Here is a 20,718-nt window from a genome sequence, read left to right as displayed (position 1 = left end):
TTTTAAAGGGCAGGGAAGTATTTTCCTTTCTCCCTAGTTATGGTGGAACACTCTTTCTTCTGCAGCCCAGCTCTGCTCTCTACATCTTGCTGGTCAGCTGGTGGATGGAGGAAATGCAATTGTTTCACACAGGTTTAGGAACCTGCATTTCCAGGAAAGCATCCAGGATTTATTTGGGGTGCTAAATGACTTTTTTCTGTCTGAGAAACAATTATTATACCGGGTACAGAGGAGCCACCCTACCTGCCTGCAAGTACAAGTTCATAGTAAGTGCTTTTTATGTGATTAAGAGAAGAATTAGCTTTTTTGCTGAAAGAAATTGAGTTTTCATGGGGCTGTGCCCCAGAGAGGGTCTGTGGGCAGTGGCAAGGGACAGTTGCTGAAAGACATCCCTGACTGATCTGAGGAGAACCACCCTGCCCTAAACCTTCAGCCTTCCTCCTCCTCCCCTGCTGGCTGGGGAAGCCCAAAACCAGGCAGGGAAGGAGCGGGAGCAGCGAGCTCCTCACAGAGGAGCAGCGACAGCACGCCAAGAAAACCCTTATTCCACCCAACCCTTTTCTATTCCAGCAGAAGACAAAGCCATCCCGTTATTTTCGTGCTTTGTTTGCCTGAACTCGGGAGCTGAGGCTCCCTTTCCTGGCCGGGCCTCCCGGCTGCCGAGCCCGCAGCCCCCCGTGGGCAGCCGGGTTATCAGCGCCCGGCCGCGGAGGGGAGCGCCCGGCTCCCTCCTCCAGATTAGGAGCCTTTGACCCGTGGGGAGGGGGGAAGATAAAGCAAACTTCCTCGGTTGGTCGTCTCCGTGTGAGCAGAGCATCCTGGTGAGCTCATTCCCCCTTCCCCGGCTCGCCCCGAGCCTGGCTGTGGATGCTTTGTGTGGCCAGGAATAACAGAGGGGATGGGATGGGGATGTGAGGAGACGAAAGGGGAAGGGAGAAGAGAGGAAGAAAAAGGGCAAGGGAGGGGAAAGGAAAAGGGGACAAGGATAGGAGAAAGAAGGGGACAAGGAAAAGAAAGGGGAAGATAAAGGAGAAGGAGGGAAAGGAAAAGGATTGAGGGGGAGGGGAGAAGAAGAAAGGACAAGAGGACAAGGAGAAGAAAAGGAAGGGGACAAGGAAGAGGAGGGGGGAAAGGAGAGGAAAAAGAAAGGGAAAAGGAGAAGTAAGGAAGGAAAGAAAAGGGGAAAAGAAAAAGAAGGAGTGAAAGGAGTAGGGAGGGAAGAGGAGCCGAGCCCCTCAGGAGGAGCAGCGGGAAGAGGGAAGGAGCGGGATGCGGTTTGCCGGGGCGGGGGCCGGCCCAGCCCCTCACCTTGTGGTTTTGGTAGGAGGTGACTGCGATGAAGGCGGTCTCCGGGAAGACGTGGGTGCAGAAGGCGGTGTTCTTGGAACCGAAGCCGTTGTTCTCGTCCGCTTTCACGATGTGAAGCCGGGGCTGGTACTTGTGCATGGAGTTCAGGATGATCTGGGCAAGGGGAGAAGGAGAGGACATCCTGTGGGAATGGAGGGGGCACAGCACGGCGCATCCCATCCCTTCCCAGGGGAGGAGAAGGACAGAAAACGGCAGGAACCTGCAGCACCTTCCCGAAGTCTTCATCCTTTTCAGGGCTCCCTTCGGAGGGCAGGTTGAGGTGCTGGGGAAGGGACAGGGATCCCTCCAGAACCCGCACCAGGAGCCCAGCAGGGCCGGGAGGTGCTGGGAAAGGCGTTTCCTCACCTGCTCCCCCCTCCCCAGCCCTGCCCGCACAATCCCCTGAGGGTTCAGCTGCTCCCCCAACACCTGCTGGGGGCAAATGGGGCCCTGGGCATCTCAACACCCCCATCCATCCCAGGGGGGTAAAGAGAGAAGAAAGGGCGAGAGAAGAAAGCCGGAGGGATTTGGGGATTTAGGAACATCCGCCAGCAGAGGACGGGAAGGAGAGGACGGTGGCGGAGCCGGGAGGGGCTGGAGCGCGGTGTTCCCGATAAAAAGCGGGCCCTGCTCGGTACCGGGTTAATCTCGGGGGAAGATGGGGGGCGGTGGCGGCGGCGGGGGGCCGCTCGGGCCCGATAATGACTGCCGGACCCTGGCGACAGAGAGACGCAGCGCGTCCCGCCGCCGCCTCCCCCGTCCCGGGGGTTTAAGCAAATTGCTTTGACATCCAGGAAAGTCGTAGACATCAACGGTGAACGATCTAATGGTTTTTAATTTCATTACAGCGACTCTAATTGAGAGGCTTCTGGCGCAGCTCCTCCTCTGAAGTCCCTTATTGTCCCCTCAGCGTCTTCGGTTTGTTTAGAGGGACTTTTTCCCCAGAGCCGCCTGTTCCCAGCGGGGATGCCTGGCCCCTTCCCCCCGGGCCGGATCCCCCCCTTCTCCCCAAAAGCACCCCGGGGGTGGGATGGGTTCCCCCGGCTGCGCTGCTCCCCTCCCTCTTCCTGTCAGGAAAGGTCCTGATCCCTGGGAAGCGGCCCTTGCAAATCCCTTTGCCACCAGCTCGAGGTAGAACTAAACTAAAATTCGAATTAAAAAACGAAAAAGGAAATCAACCCCCGCAAATGGAGGTGCAAAGGAGAGCTTGTAAAAGGATGCTCAGCACTGGGGTGGGCTGGGGACTCTGCTGGCTCCTCTCCCCTAAACCCCTCTCACTTCTTGGCTACCACGTGGGCGAGGATTTCATGGCACAAAATTTATCATTAAATAGCGAAGAGAAACAAACAAAAAAACTTGGAAAAAGTGAAACTGAAGTGTTGAAACGAGACTGGAGAAAAAATCCGCTCTTGAAAAGGGCTGGTGGGATCTGGATTCACATATTCGTTCAATTACATATATGTATATATTACTCATACATGCACATATATATTTGCTCAGAGGAACTCGCATCTTTGGAGACCTTTGAAGGAAAACTGTTCCTGGCTGCAGAACTCACACAAATTTTCCCGGCCCCACGAGCCTCGCAAAGACCTTTTTAATGCCCAAGAAGTTTTAGCGGGACTTCAATTTTTCTAATTGTCTTTAGTTAGTGTTATTTTTTTTTATTTTTTTTTTTCCTGATCGAGGAATCCACATCGTTTTAGGTCTTATTTCCTCCGCTAATTATGCCTGATTGATTTTACCTGTTAGGCAAATTCCCGGAGGCAGCGGGCGGATTTTAACGATCCGGGACTCCCGGTGCAATTAAAATCAGGTACCAAATATTCAAGTAAACCAGAAGAGTTTCACCCACTCGCGAACTCCAGGCCACGGGGGTCCGTAATCAATTCCCACCAAACAACCCGGGTTCAAGGTTTACGATTCTATTTTTGGGGGATGCTCGGTGGGGCTCATCCCGCTCTCTCAGGGGTGAAAACCCCACCCCACCACCCCTGGGTTTGAGGGTGGGTGACACTGGCACGGCCTCGGTGGGGGGTGACACCCCTCGTGGCTGCTGGACACGCACGGTGCCCTCGTCCCAGCCCCGGTACTTACATGTCCGAAGGGATCCAGGTGGTTGTTGGTGAGTTTGAGCTTCTGGAAGGAAACCAGCTGCCTCATCCAGTGGGCACCGGTAGCCGGGGAATCGGGGTGCACGTACAGCCTGCCGGGCATGGCCGGCTCTGCCTTGCCTGTCACCGACCTGTGTGGGGACACGGGGCTCAGCTCCGGACACGTGGGGACGGCCCGGGGCCTCCCCGCTCCCGTCCATCCCCTCCCGGGAGCACCCCGGTCTCATCCATCCCCTCCCGGGAGCACCCCGGTCTCGTCCATCCCCTCCCGGGAGCACCCCGGTCTCGTCCATCCCCTCCCGGGAGCACCCCGGTCTCGTCCATCCCCTCCCGGGAGCACCCCGGTCTCATCCATCCCCTCCCGGGAGCACCCCGGTCTCGTCCATCCCCTCCCGGGGGCTCCCTCCCACTCAGGTACCCTGTGCCCGGGGAGAAAAGGCATTTCCAATGCCGCTGGCTCGCGGAATTACTGAGCTCTTTGGCACCTTTCCCGTCGGAGGTGTCTCTCTCCCCTTGCCTTTAACCCCATCCTTCCCCCGATAAATGGCCATGGAGCCAGGAGCAAACAAATCCTTAAATATCTTCCTGCCCGGAGCTATTCCCTTCCTTAATACAATTAAACCATCAGCTCCACAGCAGCAAATAATCTCATCGTCGAACGGGATTCGTTAGTTGCGACAGAATTTCTGCGGTTTTTCCCATTTTTATTTTTGGATGCATTTCTCCCACAGGGGCTGTGGGAACATCCCGCTACGCTCAGGTGATGCTCCCAACATTTTGCGTGGAAAAAGAAGGACGAGCCGCTGACTGAAGGGTTTCTCCCCAGCCCTGGCAGCCCAGGGCTCCGGTCCCTCCCCTCTCTGGTTCTCCCCCACGCGCGCCTACCATTTATTATCCGCGAATTTGTATCTGTGGTCATCCGCCGGTACAATATCCATCAACAGGATGTACTTGGTTTTTGGATTGAGTCCAGTGACCTTCACTTTGTAACTGGGGAACATTCGCCTGTTGAATGAATAAATAAGTAAATAAATAGAAGTATAAAAGCAGAGAAAGTTTGCCAAGGTGGTTTTGCGTGCGGGGAGGAGACTCAGGGGAGGGGGGGACATTTAACGAAAGGGCAGCACCACATTCCCAGGTGGATCGTCCCGAAACCCTCCCCTTGGCATGTGGGACAAGTTTGGGGGGTGCTGGGTCCCATCCGAGGAGAACCGGGTGATTTGTTAAAGCAAAATCGGAATTTCGAGGCTGGTGGGTTTGTTTATTCACCTCCTAGTGTGTCTGCTCGTCTATTCCTATTTTTACTAACTATTTCTTTCACCGAGGTTTTGAATCTCCGTTTTTTTGAACAAATCTGAGCGTGAGAACTTCTGGAAGCAAGTTACTTCCCTCCCTCCATAAACTGCTGGAACAGGAGAGGAAATTTGCCAAAAAAAAAGTTTTAAAATAAAATAAAAGTTATAATATAGATACTTCTATAAAAAATATGTCTTTCTATAAATGTATATGTTTATAGAAATACTTTCTCATATATTACATATATAGAAATATAAACAGTTTAAAATACATTTATATGAACACCTTGAGGTTCTGGGGACAGATACGGAGGAAAAAACCCTTCACGCACTCAGGTGTAAGAGAAAATCCGTGATCACCCTGAGAAAGCAGCAAACACACCTGACAAATCCTTGGAAACCCTGGGATACACACAAGGCAGGGGCTTTTCGAAATATTTTCCATTACTGCAAGGCAGGCACTTAAACCACTGCTGTTATTTTAGTTCGAGCTTTCCAAATATTTAAAAATAAAGCAGATGAAAATGGAGTCCCGGATTTAAAACAGGCATAAACAAGAAAAAAAAAAAATCCTCAAAAATAAAAACCCCACACCTCTAAAAATATCGCGTTCTTCTCTGCGGCTCGGGCTCTTATCGCTGCCGTGGGGCACCTGGGCTGGGCTTTAATTCGGTTGTAAAAAGTTGAAGGGGGGCGAAAAGCGCCCAACGAAGGAAGCGAGCCCTGAACTTTAAGATTTTAAGGGAGAAGAAACCAAATTCCTGGAGATTAATCTGTAACTCCATCGAAAACACCTGAGCAGCAGAACCAGGGACTTCAACAATAAACACGGGCAATGATATAAATGAGGAAACCGAGCCCGCATCTCCCCTCGAGCCCCTGCCCTGTAAATGTCTCTTTTATTGCTCTCCAGATGAGATCTCTGTCCACAGCGATTTTTGTTTGGAATTTCTGCAAGGTGGTTTCTGTCTCCCTTCGAGGGTTGGATTTTTTATTATTATTTTTTTTCCCTGTGAACCGGGTTGGTTTTTTTTTTCGGGAGATCCCAACACCGACTTCATCCCCCCCCACTTCATCCCACGTCCCCTTGGCCACAAACCCCTTTGAAATCCGTTTTTGCAGCAGCGAGGTTCAAGGGGAAGGCGAGATCTATTCGCTAAAACTTTATCCAACCAGCTCGGTAATTATTTTCCCCCTCCCTCTTCAGGCAAATTTTGGAAGACCACAACAAATGCCAGATGACAGAGGCAAAATGAAAGTTTGTCTCTGCCTTGTTGACTGTGTCCCTACAATCTAAAACTATTCCTACACGTGGAAGCTTTTTCTCCTTTTCGCCAAGGATTCTAATTGAAAATCACAACGAAAAATCCTCCCTCGGGCTGCCCCCAATTTGTTGATAGGACTGGAGAGACTCTTTTACTGCGTCTCGCTGGCCACTCTTCAATTTAACAACCCTCCACCACATTAATATCCAGGATAATGTTAAATCCCCTCAAAAATACCCGCGTCCACATATAAATATCTGCGGATCAGGTTTACACAGCCTGTCATGGAATAGATTAGAACCCCAATAAAGTTGGATTTGCAAGGCTGCATATTTTCCCGCACACCCACGCAGATAAACACCCGCATAGAAATACACCCACATGATATTGATTTGCGGACGCATCTATCTGTGCATCTAAACAGCTTTGTTATCTCTCTATAAACACTAGCTTAAGACCGCATAGATTTTTAAAAGGGGTGAAGTGGCTGGGCTGGGAATATTCGCCCCAGAGTCAGCAAAAATAAATTTAAAACTCTGTAAAACGGCATAAAACTTGGGAGGGGGGGAGCAGAAGAGCCAAACTGTAATAGTAGTAGTAATAATAATAATGATAATGATAATAATAATAATAATAATAATAATAATAATAATAGTGGCCCACCGAGCTGCTCTAAACAAAGTTTGCTTTTTGGCCAAGTGGTTGCAACTCGCGTTCGCCTGGAAAGTTTCCAAAGGCCTGAAGTCGGAATTAATGATCCAACTGTTCTGGTTTAGAAAGAAGCCAGAAGAAACACTTCGTGCCGCCTCTGTGCAGGCAGGGCGGGCTCTCCATGGCCGGGCAGTGGCACACACACACACACGGGGAGATTCGGACACCAGAGCTGTGCCCGTGCCAGGGAGGTGCCCACTGCCCCCCATCCGGGCGGGTGTGTCCCCCCCGTCCCCGCAAACACGGAGGGCACCGCGGACCCCCCCTGCTCTTACCTCCCGGCCTTTGTTATGATCATCTCCGTGCCCACTTCGTGGAACTTCAGCCACAGCTCGCGTTCGTGCAAAAACACCTTGATGCCCTCCATGCCCTGCGGAGCGGGGTGGCACAGAGCGTCAGCCCCGGGAGGAGCGGGGACAGCCCCGGGGGGAGCGGGGACAGCCCCGGGAGGAGCGGGGACAGCCCCGGGGGGAGCGGGGACAGCCCCGGGGGGAGCGGGGACAGCCCCGGGAGGAGCGGGGACAGCCCCGGGGGGAGCGGGGACAGCCCCGGGAGGAGCGGGGACAGCCCCGGGGGGAGCGGGGACAGCCCCGGGAGGAGCGGGGACAGCCCCGGGGGGAGCGGGGACAGCCCCGGGAGGAGCGGGGACAGCCCCGGGAGGAGCGGGGACAGCCCCGGGGGGAGCGGGGACAGCCCGGCCGGGCCCCTCTCGGCCCCGCAGGGGAAAGGCCGCGCTCTGCGGGCCGGAGCTCGGGGCATTCCCGGGAAAACCCTGCCCCAAAGCCGGCCAGAGCGAGGTTCCAGGCCTGAACGCGGGGATGCTGCTTAGGGCAGGCCTGGAGCGGGGTCCGGTGGGGCGGGGAGGTGATGGGAGGGAGCCCCCGGAGCCGGCTCCAACTGCATCCTCCCAGAGAAATCCCCGGGTGCTCCGGACCTGCTGCTCCCAGAGCCAGCCGGAGGAGATTTACACCCTCTCACGAGTGATTTACACCCCCCCGGCTGCGCTCTGCAGGCTGGAGCGGAGTGGGGTGTCCCCCTGCACCCCTCGCCCCCTGATTTTCTCTTTCCCACCCAAGAGCTGCGAGCCCTGGGCTGGGGCAGATGCCACCGTGGGGACAGCACATCCCTCCACCCTGGCTGGGAGGCACAGGGGACACCCCCAGCCAAACCAAGCAGCTCACCCCCACTCTAAAAACGCAGCCGAAGCTCCCCGTCAGACTTCGGGGGTCACTTTCCAAACACCTTCGGTGGCCCCGAGCCCCCCGCGCCGGTCCCAGTGCCCACCCTGGCCCTGCCGAGCCTTCTCCTCACCCCGTGGGCAGCGGGGTTCATCGCGGGGTACCTGCCAGGGGACAAGCGGGGCTCTGCGGGGGGACCCCACAGTTGGGATCGCGGTGGAAAAATCCCCTCTCCCCCCCCGCATTTGTCCCCCTCCGCTGGCAGGGCTGCCCGAGCCGGCCGGGAGAAGCCGAGGGACGGCTCGGAGCGCTCGGAGCCCACGCGTGTCCCGGCACAGGCAGCGCCAGGGGGACGAGGGCTGCGGGAGGGGATGGGGGACACCCCAAGCTCCCCGTACGGCCCTGGGGGTGCCCACGCGTGACAGCCCTGAGTGCCCGCTGCGGGTGTGGGGTGTAGCCGTGCCCGCCTGGGCGTGCGAGGGGCGCACGCAGATGTCGGTATGTACAAAATATATACATTTATATATATATATATATATGTAAAGGTATCTCCACTCCGTGGGTGTTCGCCCGTGCATTTGCCCACCCGGGCGCCGACACTCGTGGGTGTGGGGGTGCCGCTGCAAGGGGGGTTCCCCTCGCTGTTTTTTCGGGTCCTGTTCCCTGCCTGCTCTTCCACACCCCCAAAACTCTCACGGGCACATCCCTGCAGCTTTAGCGCTCGAGCACGACCTTAAATAACACTAAAGCAGGACAGAGCCCACGGCCAGGTGAGGCTTCGCCCTCGCGCGGGGCCTAAAATAAGCCAGCCACCCAGCCGAGACAGGGGCAAAACGTGGAGAAAAGGGGGAAATAACCAAAGGAAAGAGTGGCGGGGTGGAAGGAGAGGAGCGTGGGTGCTTACCTGCTGGGTGAAGGCTGCTTGCGGTGAGGTGGGCGACTTGCTGGTGGCCCCCAGCTGCGTGTCCTGCTTGGCCTCAGCCTGGAGCTCCTTGGCCTCCGGATCGGCCGGCGTGCTGGGCAGCCCGAAGCCTTCCTCGCTATCCGCCATGTTACGAGCTTCCTTGGCCGAATCCCCCACTGCAGGCACACATCGGGAGAGAGCAGAGATAAGAGACGCTCGAGTCAATGCTGACGTTTAATAAAATATAGATATTTATGCAGCGGGGTGGCTCCGAGCGAGCGCCGGCCGGGGCTGCCCCGACCATCCCAACACTCACTTCCAGCTGCCCAGGGAAGGGAGCGAGGCCCTTTAACTTCGGGAGAGGGAGAAATAAAGACTTTTATTTATTATCGCAGCCCGCAAGGGATGATAGGATTTGGGGGGGGCTCGGGGGGGTGGAGAGGGAGGGGAAGGGGGAGGCGGTATTATTGAATGCATCTTTTGCGAAAGGTAAACAGCGCGTTTTAGGGCTGCCTCCAGCACGCGGGGAGCGAGGCACCCGAGGGGCTCTGGAACACGCAGCTCATCGCACAAATGACTCTGGAGCTCGGGGGATTCGAGGTGAGGGCTCCAGAGCCTCCCCCGAGGCTTGGCCACCTCCAATTCCTCCGGGCTCGCCAAGGCCCAGGGGGTTTAAAGTCCCAACTTTCTTCCCAGGGAAGTGGAAGCTTTCACCCCGCTCCAGTTTCGAGCAGGAAAACATCACTGACACACGAGGCCGCTTCTAGCACCCAATTCCCAAGGAAAATTCAACTTACAACTCTTATAACAAATGAAAAAATGTAAATGCCAGTTCTTCTATTACTCCGGGCAGTTACAAGAAAAACAAAGGATGGACGAGAAAATTAAAATCTAAAAGTGCAAATAAATCAATCGGACAAACGCTGTGCGAGGTAACGAGGACTCGGGCTGGTGAACAGGGGCTGGAATTGGGACTGGAGCGAACTAAGCCATAATATTCAGGATAAAACTGCACCAGCAGAGAAAACGAGCTAAAAAATTACATGGTTTATATCTGATGCGAGTAACCGCAGTGAGTTTTAAAAGCTGTATTTTGACTTAGCTTTAAAGGCTCTATCAGGAATGGTAAAAGTTTCATAGCAACATAAAAAAAAAACCAAACCCCAAAAAGATAAAAGCAATTGAATTATCTGTTAGGTTTTTATTGTTCTTAAGGAGTTTAGAGTTTTAACTGCTTTAAAAAAATATTTCTTGCATGTTTCAAAGAAGGGGATTCAGTTTTGAAAGGCCAACCATATGGAGGCAATATTGGGTTTAAATACATGAGAATGTTTTTAAATGAGTTCTTCGCCGTGCAACGATATTTGAAAGCTGTTAAAAATCAAGCAGAGAGAGCGAAAAAAAAGGGCAATTCTCCTTTAAAAGCGAAGGAAAATTGTGAGTGGAAAGGAGGGGGGAGAAAATGATCTTCCCCGCTAGTGGTGGGCAACACACACACGGACGGATATATAATTTAAAAGTACAAAAAGCGAGGGGACTCCAGGTCCGCAGCTCTGGAGCTGCAGCTCGTGCAGACACGGTCCGTGCCCGATCCCTCCCTCCTTCCCTCCCTTCCCAAAGGGTTTTTTCCCAGCTCGCAGAGCCAAGGGCGAAGCGGGAGCGCTGCGGGGGCTGCGGGAGCCGCTGCGCCGGGCCCGGGCCCAGCCCGTGGGGGCAGAGCCGCAGCTCCAGGGACCATTTAAGGCTTTTCTCTTCCCCTCCTCCTCCTCTTTTTATTTTTTTTTTTTTTTTTTCCTCCCTGGACTGTTGTGGTGTCTTGTTTGTTTGGGTTTTATTTTTTTCCTTGGGAAGTGCCGCTTATGCATTTTTTAATCGATTTCTCTCCAGCTTAGAGCTATGATTCCCCCAGAGCTGGCAATGTTAGGGGGTAGAGCGAGGGAAAATAATAATAAAAACCCCTAAAGCATGTTTATTAAAACAAAGAGGGACCCAGCCACGGCAGCCCAGCCCAGCCCGGCGAAGCCTCCTCGATGCTCTCCGCGCCCAGACATAATTAAGCAGATATAAAAATAATCATAATTTTAAAAACAGAGGGTGTGACGACAAAAAATAACCCCACAACTAAGAGCATTTGGCGGTCCGTGGCTTCTAATTTCCTTTTTTTTTTTTTTTCCCCTTAAAAGAGCGTCTGAGAAGAAATGGAGCTTGACAGAACCAGGCCGCGGTGGCTGGATGAAAAATGCATCTCGCTTTGCTAAAGTAGCGCCGAGTGGGTTTGCGGGAGATAAAAAAAAACACAAGGGGGGAAATTTAAGAAAAAAAAAAATATTAAAATGAAAATCACCACCCTCTGCTTTTGTTCCGACTTCGCCCCGGCCCCCACCCCCAGCCCGAGGGGGCGCCGGGCAGAGCAGCCCCCGCTCCCCGAGGCTCCCGAGGCCTCGCAGCTCCGCGGTGCCCCCGGGCAGCGCCTCTCGCTCTGCCTCGCTCCCGCACCCGCACACAGGAAGGACAGACCCCGACGGACAGACATGGCAATGGAAGAGCCGTTACCTTGCTCGTTGAATTCCATGCAATCAATGCATCTCCACATATATAATGTGTGGCTCTATTTCCCCCGTTTGCAATGGAAATTACAATGGGATCAGGCTTCTCGTGTGCATATTTCCTTTTATTTATTTATATTTGCGGATCAGCATGTGAAAACCCAGCCTGGAAGAAAAAAGTCTATCCAATGCAAGCCTGCTTCTCTCTCTCTCTCTCTCTCCTGCTCTCTCCAAACACTTCCAGGTTGTCAGACGCACTAGAAAGGATCCTGAGACCAAGATAAAGCCCCCACCCCCACCCTTTTCTCAGCCTGATCTGATGCAGCTCTCCCCAGCCCACTCTTGCTGCTGCCCACCTAAAAATAACTTAAAAATTAAAAATAGTAATTAAAAAAAAAAAAAAAAAAAGCGCGAGAGGGCGAAAGAGCGGAAAAAGAAAACAGCACCCTCTTGGGAAAAAAAAAAATAAAAATAAGAAGAGAAAAAAAAGTTTCTGCCGGCTGGTAACCCCCGCTCCTCCGGGCAGGTTCGCGGCGCTGCCGCTATGCGCGGAGCCGGGCGCGGAGCGCGGAGGAGCCGAGCGGAGCACGGAGGTGACGTGGGCTCGTCCAGCTCCGTTCGCCAAGTGCCGGGACCCAGTGCCCAACCAGCTGGGATCCTGCTCCGGAGAGACTCCCTCTCCCACAGCCCTCCCTCCCGCCCCCTCCCCCCCAAACCTCCTTTTCCAGCCTATTTTTCTGGCCGGCAAACAAGAACAAGGCACAAAGACAATCATCAAACTCCCCAGCAACCCTCCCCCTCTCCTTTACCTCCTTCCCCGCTCCCTCCCTCCTTCCCTCCCTCCCTCCTCCATCCATCTCTCCCAACCAAAGAGAAAATTCAGCGTCTGGGAATATCCTGCCCCCCCCCCCTCCCCGCTAAAATAAATCGCTGGCTCCGCTAACCTCGCACCACCCCCAGTTCCCCCCTCCCGCCCTCAAAGGCAGCCCAGAGGTGTGGATTTAAACCCAGCTCTAAATTTGCTGGTGCTCACAGAGGCCTTTTATTGGGGGTGGGGGGTGTTCCCCTAAAATAGCTTTTCCTAATGAGTACAACCCCCCCAAAAAAACGCTGCGGAGCGGGACCGAAAGCCGCGGGGTGTGTGCGCGGGGCTGTGGCCTTGTCCCCGCTTGTGGCCGCATCCAGGCTCCTTCCCCTGCCCTTTCCCATCCTCTTCCTCACCCCTCGCCTCGCAGCCACGGCCCAGGGCCGCAGCCCCCCGGAGCTCAAATAATCAAGCCGTCAGCGAGGAGCGGGGCTGGGGGTTTATCTGCATCTTCCTTCGCTCTCCCTTTTTTTTTTTTTTTTTTTTAATGTATTATTGGGAGGGTAAAGTTGAATAGGTCAGCGCAGGGTAAACAGCCTCCCTGTCGCATTCTGCAGGCTGAAGAGAACCAGATTGGCGAGGCGGATTTTTGATAAGACTCGGAATAAATGGCATGGTTCAGATCTGCTCTGCCCACCCTCCTCCTCCTCCTGCTGCTGCTGCTGCCCCCACCCTCTGCTCGCCGCTCTGTCCCGTCCCCCCACCCATCAAAAAAAAAAAAAAAAAAAGAAAATATCCCTCACTCTTTTCTGCCTCTCAGACAAATTTTTTTTTTTTTTTTCGTTTCGAGGAAGTTTTCAGCAAATCCACCCTCGCTCCCAGCTCTCGCAGGGCGCGATAACACCGGAGCCCTCTGAAAGTTTGAGGTGAGGAAGGGGAAAGTCTGGGGCCGAGCGGCTCTTGGGGAGGGGGGTGAATCTGCGGGTGTAGTTTGGCATCTCCCAAACCCTTCCCATGTGCACGCCAGTCCCAACAGCTACTTGAGAAGAAACAGCCAACAGTAAACGCTTGCAAATAAGAATAATAAAATAACTGCACTTGTAGCCGCAGAGAATAAGCCAGAGAATGCTACTTAAACAAACAGAGCGAAGCTTGTCCCATATTTCATTATTTTTCGAGGGGAAAGGAGCAGTGGAGCCCTTCCAAACACAAATAAACGAGGCAGCAAAGCGGGCGCTGGTTCCCCCGCGGGGAAGGCGGCGGCCGCAGGAGCGGCCCCAGCCCCGGCCTGGGGCGAGAGGGCAGCGGCGGCTCCGAGGAGCCCTTCCCCTGGCCTGGGCTCTGCTCCGAAAGGTGCAAATCCGAGGGGAAAGTGGGGAAAGGAGATGGAGCAGGCGGGCACGGCGGTGCGGGGAAGCCGCGGGAGCACGCGGGGAGCGCGGCCGGCCCCGCTCCGCACGTGTGCTCCGAGCATCCCCGAAAGCACAGGGGGGGTTTGCCTTGAAAAAGAAGCAAAAGCAACGACGAGAAAGGTTTCTCTCAACTGCGAGAGAGAGAGAGCTCGAGCTTCCCCTCCCCTCGGCGGAAAGAAAGGGAGAAGTGAAAATCCCTGAAGTTCGGAAGAGCGAACCCGAGCGCGGCCGCTGCCTAGAAAAGCACTCACCTCTCCAGTGCCAAACTAGCTCTCAAACACCTTGAAGACAAGTTGAAAACGATGCAAATAAATCGAATTTATTTCCGCCTGCAGGTTGGGGGGGGGAGGAGTGGACAAGGAGGGAAAGAAAAAAAAATAATAATAAAAAAATAAAGCAGCTTGGGAAAAAAAAGGACGGCAAATTCAGGCTCCCCCAGGACTGGAAGGGCAAGGCGAGGAGCCTTCCAGCTCGAAGCCGGTTTGTGGTCTCAGACAAATTAAATATTACTGTTTATTACCAGCCATACTCCGATAAAATAAAGAGAGTTCAAGGCGATAGCTGCTATCTCACGAGCTTTGCTCCTATAGGACACGGAGACGTCACCAACCACGCAACTGGCCTATTCTGTCATGGTTGACTGCAGCAGTAATGGAAGGTTAATTTGTATTATTCTCCTTTTTTTAAAGCTCTATCAGGGAGATTCCTGCTCTTTTTTGCTTTTTTTTTTTTTTTTCTTTTTTCCCCCCAAAAGAAATCCATTCGGTGAAATGTAAAATACACCGTGGCTGGGTGTGCGTGACCTCTATATGATGTATACATATAAATATAGATATTCACAAGGCAGACTTCTACACGCGGTTGTTGGGGGTGGTTTATATCGTATATGAGCAGGCACGGAGCCGCTGGAAACTTCAGGAAAACCCACTCAGCCTCGGAGCAGAAAAGGAGGAAAGCAGAAGAAAAACTCCCACTTCACCACAAGTTTAATAATCCAACGGGATTGGCATTATTCGGCTGAATTTCTTTTTCTAAACAAATAATTCTGCCAGGGTGAACAGGAAACTTGTGTGATGAACGCTCAGGCGCCTCTGGAAGCAAGCGCGCTGGGCTATATATAGTAAATGATAACCTGGTTATTTGCACGGATTCGAGTGTGCTTCGGGAACCAATTATTTGCTCTGATTAAATAAAAAAAATAGGGGGAAAAAAGGAAAGGAAAAAAAAAAAAGGAGTAGTAAGTCCAGGCGATTATTTGCCAAATGAGATTGACAAGGGGAAAAAAAAAAATCAAAAACCTCCAGATCCCTCCAAGTGCAGCCAGTGGCAGCAGAGATGCCGCTGGCGCTGCCCCGTGTCCCAGCTCCCCCTTAATCTGGAGGAATTTTGGGATGCACATGCGGTGGCAGCAGGAAGATTTTACCAAATTTATAAAAAATAAAAAAAGAAATTTAAAAAAGGGGGAAAAAAAGAAAAAGGAAAGCAAATATACACACAGAGAGAAAAAGATGCTAAAGCGTTTTTTCCTCCAACAGAAAAAGAGAGGAGGAGAAATAGGGAGCGAGGAAATAAAGAGCAGCACCTAAAGAAGAGCGAGGAGACGGTGCAGGAGTGGAGGCTGCCAAGGTGAGTGTTCCCAGCGGGCAGCCCAGCCCTGCTCGGGCCGAGGGGCCGAGGCAGCAGCCTCAGCAAGCCCTGCCCGAGCTGCCCTGGCCTCCCCAGGCTGAGCTCTGCACGCTCCCGGGGAACCGGGCCCGCAGGAAAAGCACCAGCAAGGATGGCGGAAAGAAATAAAAAGGAAGGGAGGAAAAGCCCCCCTTAACCCTGATGCGCCCCATTTGCTGGATCTGGCCGTCAGCTCGGAATCCTCCCAGGTATCCGGGATGGAGGGAAAATACCCCCAGAGAAGGGAAAAAAACCCAGCGAGGATGATTCTCCGGCTGGCACCGACCGCCCAAAGTGCTGGTGCTGCCAGAGCAGGATAGGGCCTCACCCAAAGTGAGAACTAAAACATTCTCCCCCGTACACGGCAGCATCTCCTGCTGTCCCCTGAGGTCTCCCCGCAGCCCCTGAGGCCGCTGCAGCCCAGGGATGGGAATCGCTTCCCACTGCCCGCCCGGGCACCGCTCGATCTCGGCCTCCGAGCCTGGAACAGCCCGGATCCTGCCGGGAATGCGGGAACAGCCGGGAGCGGGGAGGGATGAGGGGTCAGAGAAGCAGCGCAAGCAGGAATGCAGATAAAGATACACGGAAATACATCTATTTAGGTACAGATGTGCATGTATGAGTGCGGACACCCCGTTTGCAAACACACCCCCACACACGTGCCTCAAACCTTGGGTAAAAAAATCCTTGGGGTTTTTATACCACATGTATTCCGTATATTATTTGTTTGATATCTTTAGACTAAACGTGCAGTGTAACCGCACGAGCGCTGAGATCCAAGAGATCCACGTGAATAAACGTGGCTGTTTGCACACGGAGATATCCACGGGCACAGCACAAAAATCGCGTGTGTGTGGATGTGCAGGTGATGAGAACTCCACAAACACTTGTCCAAACAGTGCTTCTGCCAGCTCAAGCACCCCTGCTCCATCCGCTATAGGTTTTATGTGGATATTTACGTTTTACCCGGGGTTTAGAGACGGAGTTTTGGGTGCACGCAAGCCTTCATCTGCCCCCACCCTCCTCACAGCTCAGTGGGAGTGGGCGCAAATCTGCGCACATCGGCAGAAGGCGGGCGAGCGGATCAGCGTGGATGCACCGCCTATGCACCACACTCTCTCGTATATATATATATATTTATATATTCTACATAAATATAACCCCCCCACACGCATTCTCCAGCAGCCACGGTCCCAAGCTCCGTGGAGCACTTACCTCCGTGGGGGTGGCGGGTGCGTGGCAGCCCCCCCCTCCCTCCCCGAGCTCTATGCAGCCCTTCCAGGCTCGATCCCGGTTTTTCAGCTCCTCTCCGGCGGCTCCGGGAGCGCAGGACCCGGCCCGAGCAGCCCCGGCCGCAGCGCCCGGCCCCGGAGCCTCGGGCCGCGGGGAGCCCCGGCTTTGTGGCCCCGCATGGCCGGAGCCCCGCACGGCCCCTCCGCCCTCCCGCTGCCTTTGCAGGGTGTCCCGGCCCTGGAGGTTTCTCCTTGCGGGATTTCCCCGGGAGAGCCGCAGGGCGGGGATGGCCGGGGTGCCGGCTCGCAGTGGGGTCGAGGTGTCAGCAGTAAGAAATAGTGCCGAGCGTGAACTCGCTCCCCCCCCGCCCGCCCTCCACACCCCTTTAAAATCACTTTTTGGGTCGGCTTAACCAAATCGAAGAGGCTTTTGCTTTTCTCTCGCTGCTCCTCGGCAGCCACCCTGCCCAAGGACGGGGCAGCGCGGCCGCCCGGCTGGTAAAATACAGATACATCAGCACTTGTGGCTTCCCAACGCTCTTTTTTTTTCTCCTTCCCGTATTTGCAGAGAAAATCAGCTCCCTCCTAGCAGGGATTATTATTTTTCCTTTCCATTTTTAGATAATTTACTTCCCCTCTCGGACCAGTTCTCTCTTTGCTTTTATTTCCCTTTTGTTGGCCGCTTTTCGCTTTGGTGAAATACACACCTGGGAGCAAACAAGTGTTTAAAATAATCCTCCTCTCTTGAAGCATTTTTGTCCATTCACTTATTGGGTTTTTGTTTTTTGGTTGTTTTTTTTTTAATGTGCGTTAGGTTTTTTTTTCTCCCAATTGTTTCCTCAAAATTTTTTCTCAATATTTTTTTTCCCCTCAGTCATGGGGGCAGGGACTGACTGCATTGACCTGAGAGTTGATATCAACAAAATATTTGTATAAAACTCCCGCCAATACAGTTCTGTCATGTCATTATTTCCATTACAAAATCCTGCATTTAGTGCTGGAGAATTGCTTTAGACGAGCCTTTGGGGGTAGATACCTGCATCGAGCTTTTTTTTGTTTTTTTTTAATTACAGGTGAATAGCGTTTTTCTTTTAAACTTTGTGGTTTCGGGTGTTTTGGATTTGTTTTTTGTTGGTTTGTTGTTTGTTGGGTTTTTTTTGTTATTCCCGCCCTTCTGGCTACCTTAAGGGAAAAAAAAAAAAAAAGTTTGCAATTAAAACCCTTTTCCCCTCCCTGCAGCCCATTAATTTCCCAGGCGAGCTGCAGGCTTTAAAATAGTGACGAAAATGAGACAGAAGGAGCCGGGCAGAGGCAGGGCTTGGCGTGGAGCGGGCACGCCTGGGGGTGAAAATCCCTTTTCCTCCTGCACGCCAAGCAGAGCGTGAGGATCCCCAAATTAATCTCGGAGCATCCCTGGAGCAAAAGAGATCCATTCTCTTTTCCCTGTACCCTCCAAAAGGCTGCTGCTCTCAGGGAGGAGAGTCCAGGGAGACAGGAGTCCATCCCCTCCCCAGCTTTCCCGCAGTGCTGCCCAAGAAAAGAGGGAATTGGGCTGCATTTCGCTTTCCCATTATCAGCGGGTGATTTTTTGGCACGGGGTGCCCATGGGGTCCCCGCTCCATTCCCGATGGATCCCGGTGCCCCCATTGGAGAGGGGCGCACGGCCGGGCTCATCTGCTCTTCCCAAGCAGGGCAGAGTCAGTCACAGCCTTATCTCGGCCCCGAGGAGAAAATCACAGCAGAAAAGGCCTTCGCTCTCTTCGCTCCCTGGGAAAAAACTAAACAGGGGCAAGAGAGGGAAAGTCCTCAGCGCCCCGCGCTCCCCCTGGGAGAGATCTCGCCATGACCTTGAGGGGGAAGCGGGGCTGCCAAAAGGAGCCCGATCCCGAAGACTTCGAGTCAGGCACTGATAAAAGGCCTCAAAGCAGCACCTGTGAATGTTCTTCTCTTCCCTCGCCCTCCTGCTCAGCCCCGGCTCTCCCCGGGAGAGGAGCACCCCGGGCATCCCCACAGTTCCCTCATCCCGGCCGACTTTCTCCCTCCCTTTCTCTCCAACTCATTTTTCTTTGCCTCTTTTCTCCTTTCCAAGCCCTCTCGCCTCTTTTCTTCCCCATTTTCCGTTTCTCCCCCCTTCTCTCGCCCCCGGTCCCTTTTCTTCCACTGCCCTAAATAACGCCGAGCGACAGCGCAGCCCGGCCGCTCTGTTTTATTCAGATTATCTTTTGTATTCCCGGCTATCCGTGAATTTTGGAAGAGGGAGACGCTCCCAGGGAGGCGGGGTGATGGCTGTGGGCCCCCAGCACGGGAACCGCATTAAACCGGCTTTGGAGTGGTGTCGTGGACATCCTAAAATCCATTTTTATCAAATCCATTTTTATCTGTGCGGGAAAAGTACAGATGACATCGATAACCCAAAGAGTTACTGAGATTTCTTTTGTTTGTGTCTTCACTAAACATCAAATACCTAAAAATTATCACAGGAGGAATAGAAAAGAAAAGAAAGGGGAAAAAAAGAGTATTTCCCGTGTTGTTCCAGGGCTGGGTGAGGTCCCAAATTGTAACTTCAGGGCCCTGAGCTACCCGAGAGCAGAAGAGAAATCGGTTTTGGAGGGGCAGAGCCCCGCGGGTTATCAGCGATATTTGGGAGCAGTGGGATGCCCTATCCTGCCTCCCGAAGTGTCAGGAAGTTAATTCTGAGGGCAGCAGGTACCTTCCCTGGAGAGTTGTTCCACACAAACAGAGGTGGGAATGGGATCTGAATATTTGGGTGGTGTCGGTACTCGGTGCAGGAAACCCCATTTTTTTATAAGCCCACGTGTGCTTCCATCCATACAATCCTATAGATTTATACCTGTTCCACGGATATCAACAGCAAAGTTCTTCTCTGTCCTGTGGTTTGGGGCACAAAAAATCCCAGATTCACCCTACGGAGAAAATTCCAGGAGCTCGTTTAGTTCCTGCCTGGGATTTTTTGGGGGGCAGCCAGGCGTGTTTACCTGCCCCGTGTGTGTCTGCCAGGCTGCCACCACAGGGGCCGTGGGTTAATGCCTTTGCGAGCTCATTTTGGGTTGAAAATCGTTCATTTCCAACGAAAAATTATTTTCAGGGGAAAGAAGGGCTCGAATCTCTGCAGGAAAAAGCTTCCCCGGAGCCCGGGTGGGACCTGCGGAGCCGAGCCCGGGTCCCCCCGCAGGCTGCGGGCACAGGAGCCACCAACCTCCCCACTGCGGGTGCCCGAGGAGCCACTGTTCAAGACAATGTCTATTTTCTGTCATTAATAACTGTTTCTTCCTTTAAAAAAAAAAAAAAATCTCGTTTGGATCCAAGATTGTTTTTATGATTCAGTCGGACAAGACGGAACACATGTTAGTTTAAGCAGGTTCATGAAATAGCTGTAAATCAAATAAAGTTTACGAGTTTAGCAGGAAATACTGAAAAGATGAGGGGGAGGGAAAAAAAAAATCCGCCGAGGCAGAGAGCAGCAGGCTGAAATAGTCGGTGGAGTTTTGTCCTGCTCTGTGTTTCTCTCTGTTCTCTTGTGCATCTTGCCGATTAAAGGCCTCGAGACCCCGTGTTGGCGCCAAGTGGCATGTTATTAATCAGTTATCCCGAGGTTCAGTCCACAGAAGAGAGAAATTTAATCACCAGAAACCAGACCCGACATAAAAGAGAAATCTAAAATCAATTCCCTCCCGTCGTCCCGTCTCCCCCTCCCCTTCCCCATCTCCGAAGCGAGCAGAACGAGCAGGAGCAATCAAGATCGTGCTCCCTCTCCCTCTTAATTGCGGCGGGAGAACCGCAAATTTCTCCGAACTTTACCGCGAAAAGAATTTGGGGGGGAAAAAATTTTAAAAATCTACAGGAAAAAAAGATCCCAAAGACCCGCAACAAGTTTGTCCTTGATCTCGCTATAAAAACGTGCTGGGGGAGAAATATCCCAAGCGGAGCCTTTTGTAATGGAACCAGGGGTGTGGGACGGGGGCTGCGGGTGGAAATCACATCCAGCGCTGGGGAAATGATCTCTGAAGGCTCCCGGGCCTGGCGGGGAGGGGTCCCCTCACCCCAGATGCCCCCCAGCCTCTGCCTCCTTCCCCCAGCCCAGCTTTCACTCCCGGACGGGAATTCTGAGGGGAATTCTGGGGTGTCTGTCCCCAAAGCTGGGTGTCCCCCCGCCGCGGGAGCTGAGCGCACTTCTGGACACGGCACACCTTCCTACCAGGGCGTTTTGGGCTGGGACTGGCCAG

The 20,718-nt window shown here is 53.3% G+C and overlaps 1 protein-coding gene and 1 long non-coding RNA gene across 4 annotated transcripts in view; one reads left to right on the top strand and one right to left on the bottom strand.

The window, feature by feature from the left end:
- TBX5 (T-box transcription factor 5) overlaps positions 1–11,470 on the bottom strand; it is a 38,454-nt gene extending 26,984 nt beyond the window's left edge. Inside the window, exons 1-6 of one of the 3 annotated variants that reach the window (XM_005524405.3) lie at positions 11,368–11,470; positions 8,815–8,990; positions 7,008–7,102; positions 4,347–4,466; positions 3,445–3,592; positions 1,309–1,461 (exon numbers count right to left, since the gene is read on the bottom strand). In XM_005524405.3, coding sequence (XP_005524462.2) covers positions 1,309–1,461; positions 3,445–3,592; positions 4,347–4,466; positions 7,008–7,102; positions 8,815–8,990; positions 11,368–11,407 — 732 coding nt within the window. In that variant the 5' untranslated portion in view covers positions 11,408–11,470. Of the gene's footprint in view, positions 1–1,308; positions 1,462–3,444; positions 3,593–4,346; positions 4,467–5,350; positions 5,479–7,007; positions 7,103–8,814; positions 8,991–9,130; positions 9,168–11,367 lie in introns of those variants that run through there. The other 2 variants (XM_088064966.1, XM_088064967.1) reach the window with 2 other exon arrangements.
- A 1,466-nt stretch (positions 11,471–12,936) lies between these two features.
- Positions 12,937–19,795, top strand: LOC148182764 (uncharacterized). The gene is made up of 3 exons (XR_015774270.1): positions 12,937–13,091; positions 15,113–15,203; positions 19,581–19,795. It is a non-coding gene; the product is annotated as an uncharacterized LOC148182764 (long non-coding RNA).
- Positions 19,796–20,718: the final 923 nt, after the last annotated feature.

Source organism: Pseudopodoces humilis, chromosome 20 (assembly GCF_049639895.1).
Source record: "Pseudopodoces humilis isolate 2021_Gansu_Grassland_sample_001 chromosome 20, ASM4963989v1, whole genome shotgun sequence".
In the NCBI taxonomy this organism is placed as follows: Eukaryota; Metazoa; Chordata; class Aves; order Passeriformes; family Paridae; genus Pseudopodoces; species Pseudopodoces humilis.
This window is presented reverse-complemented; position numbering and strand designations above follow the sequence as displayed.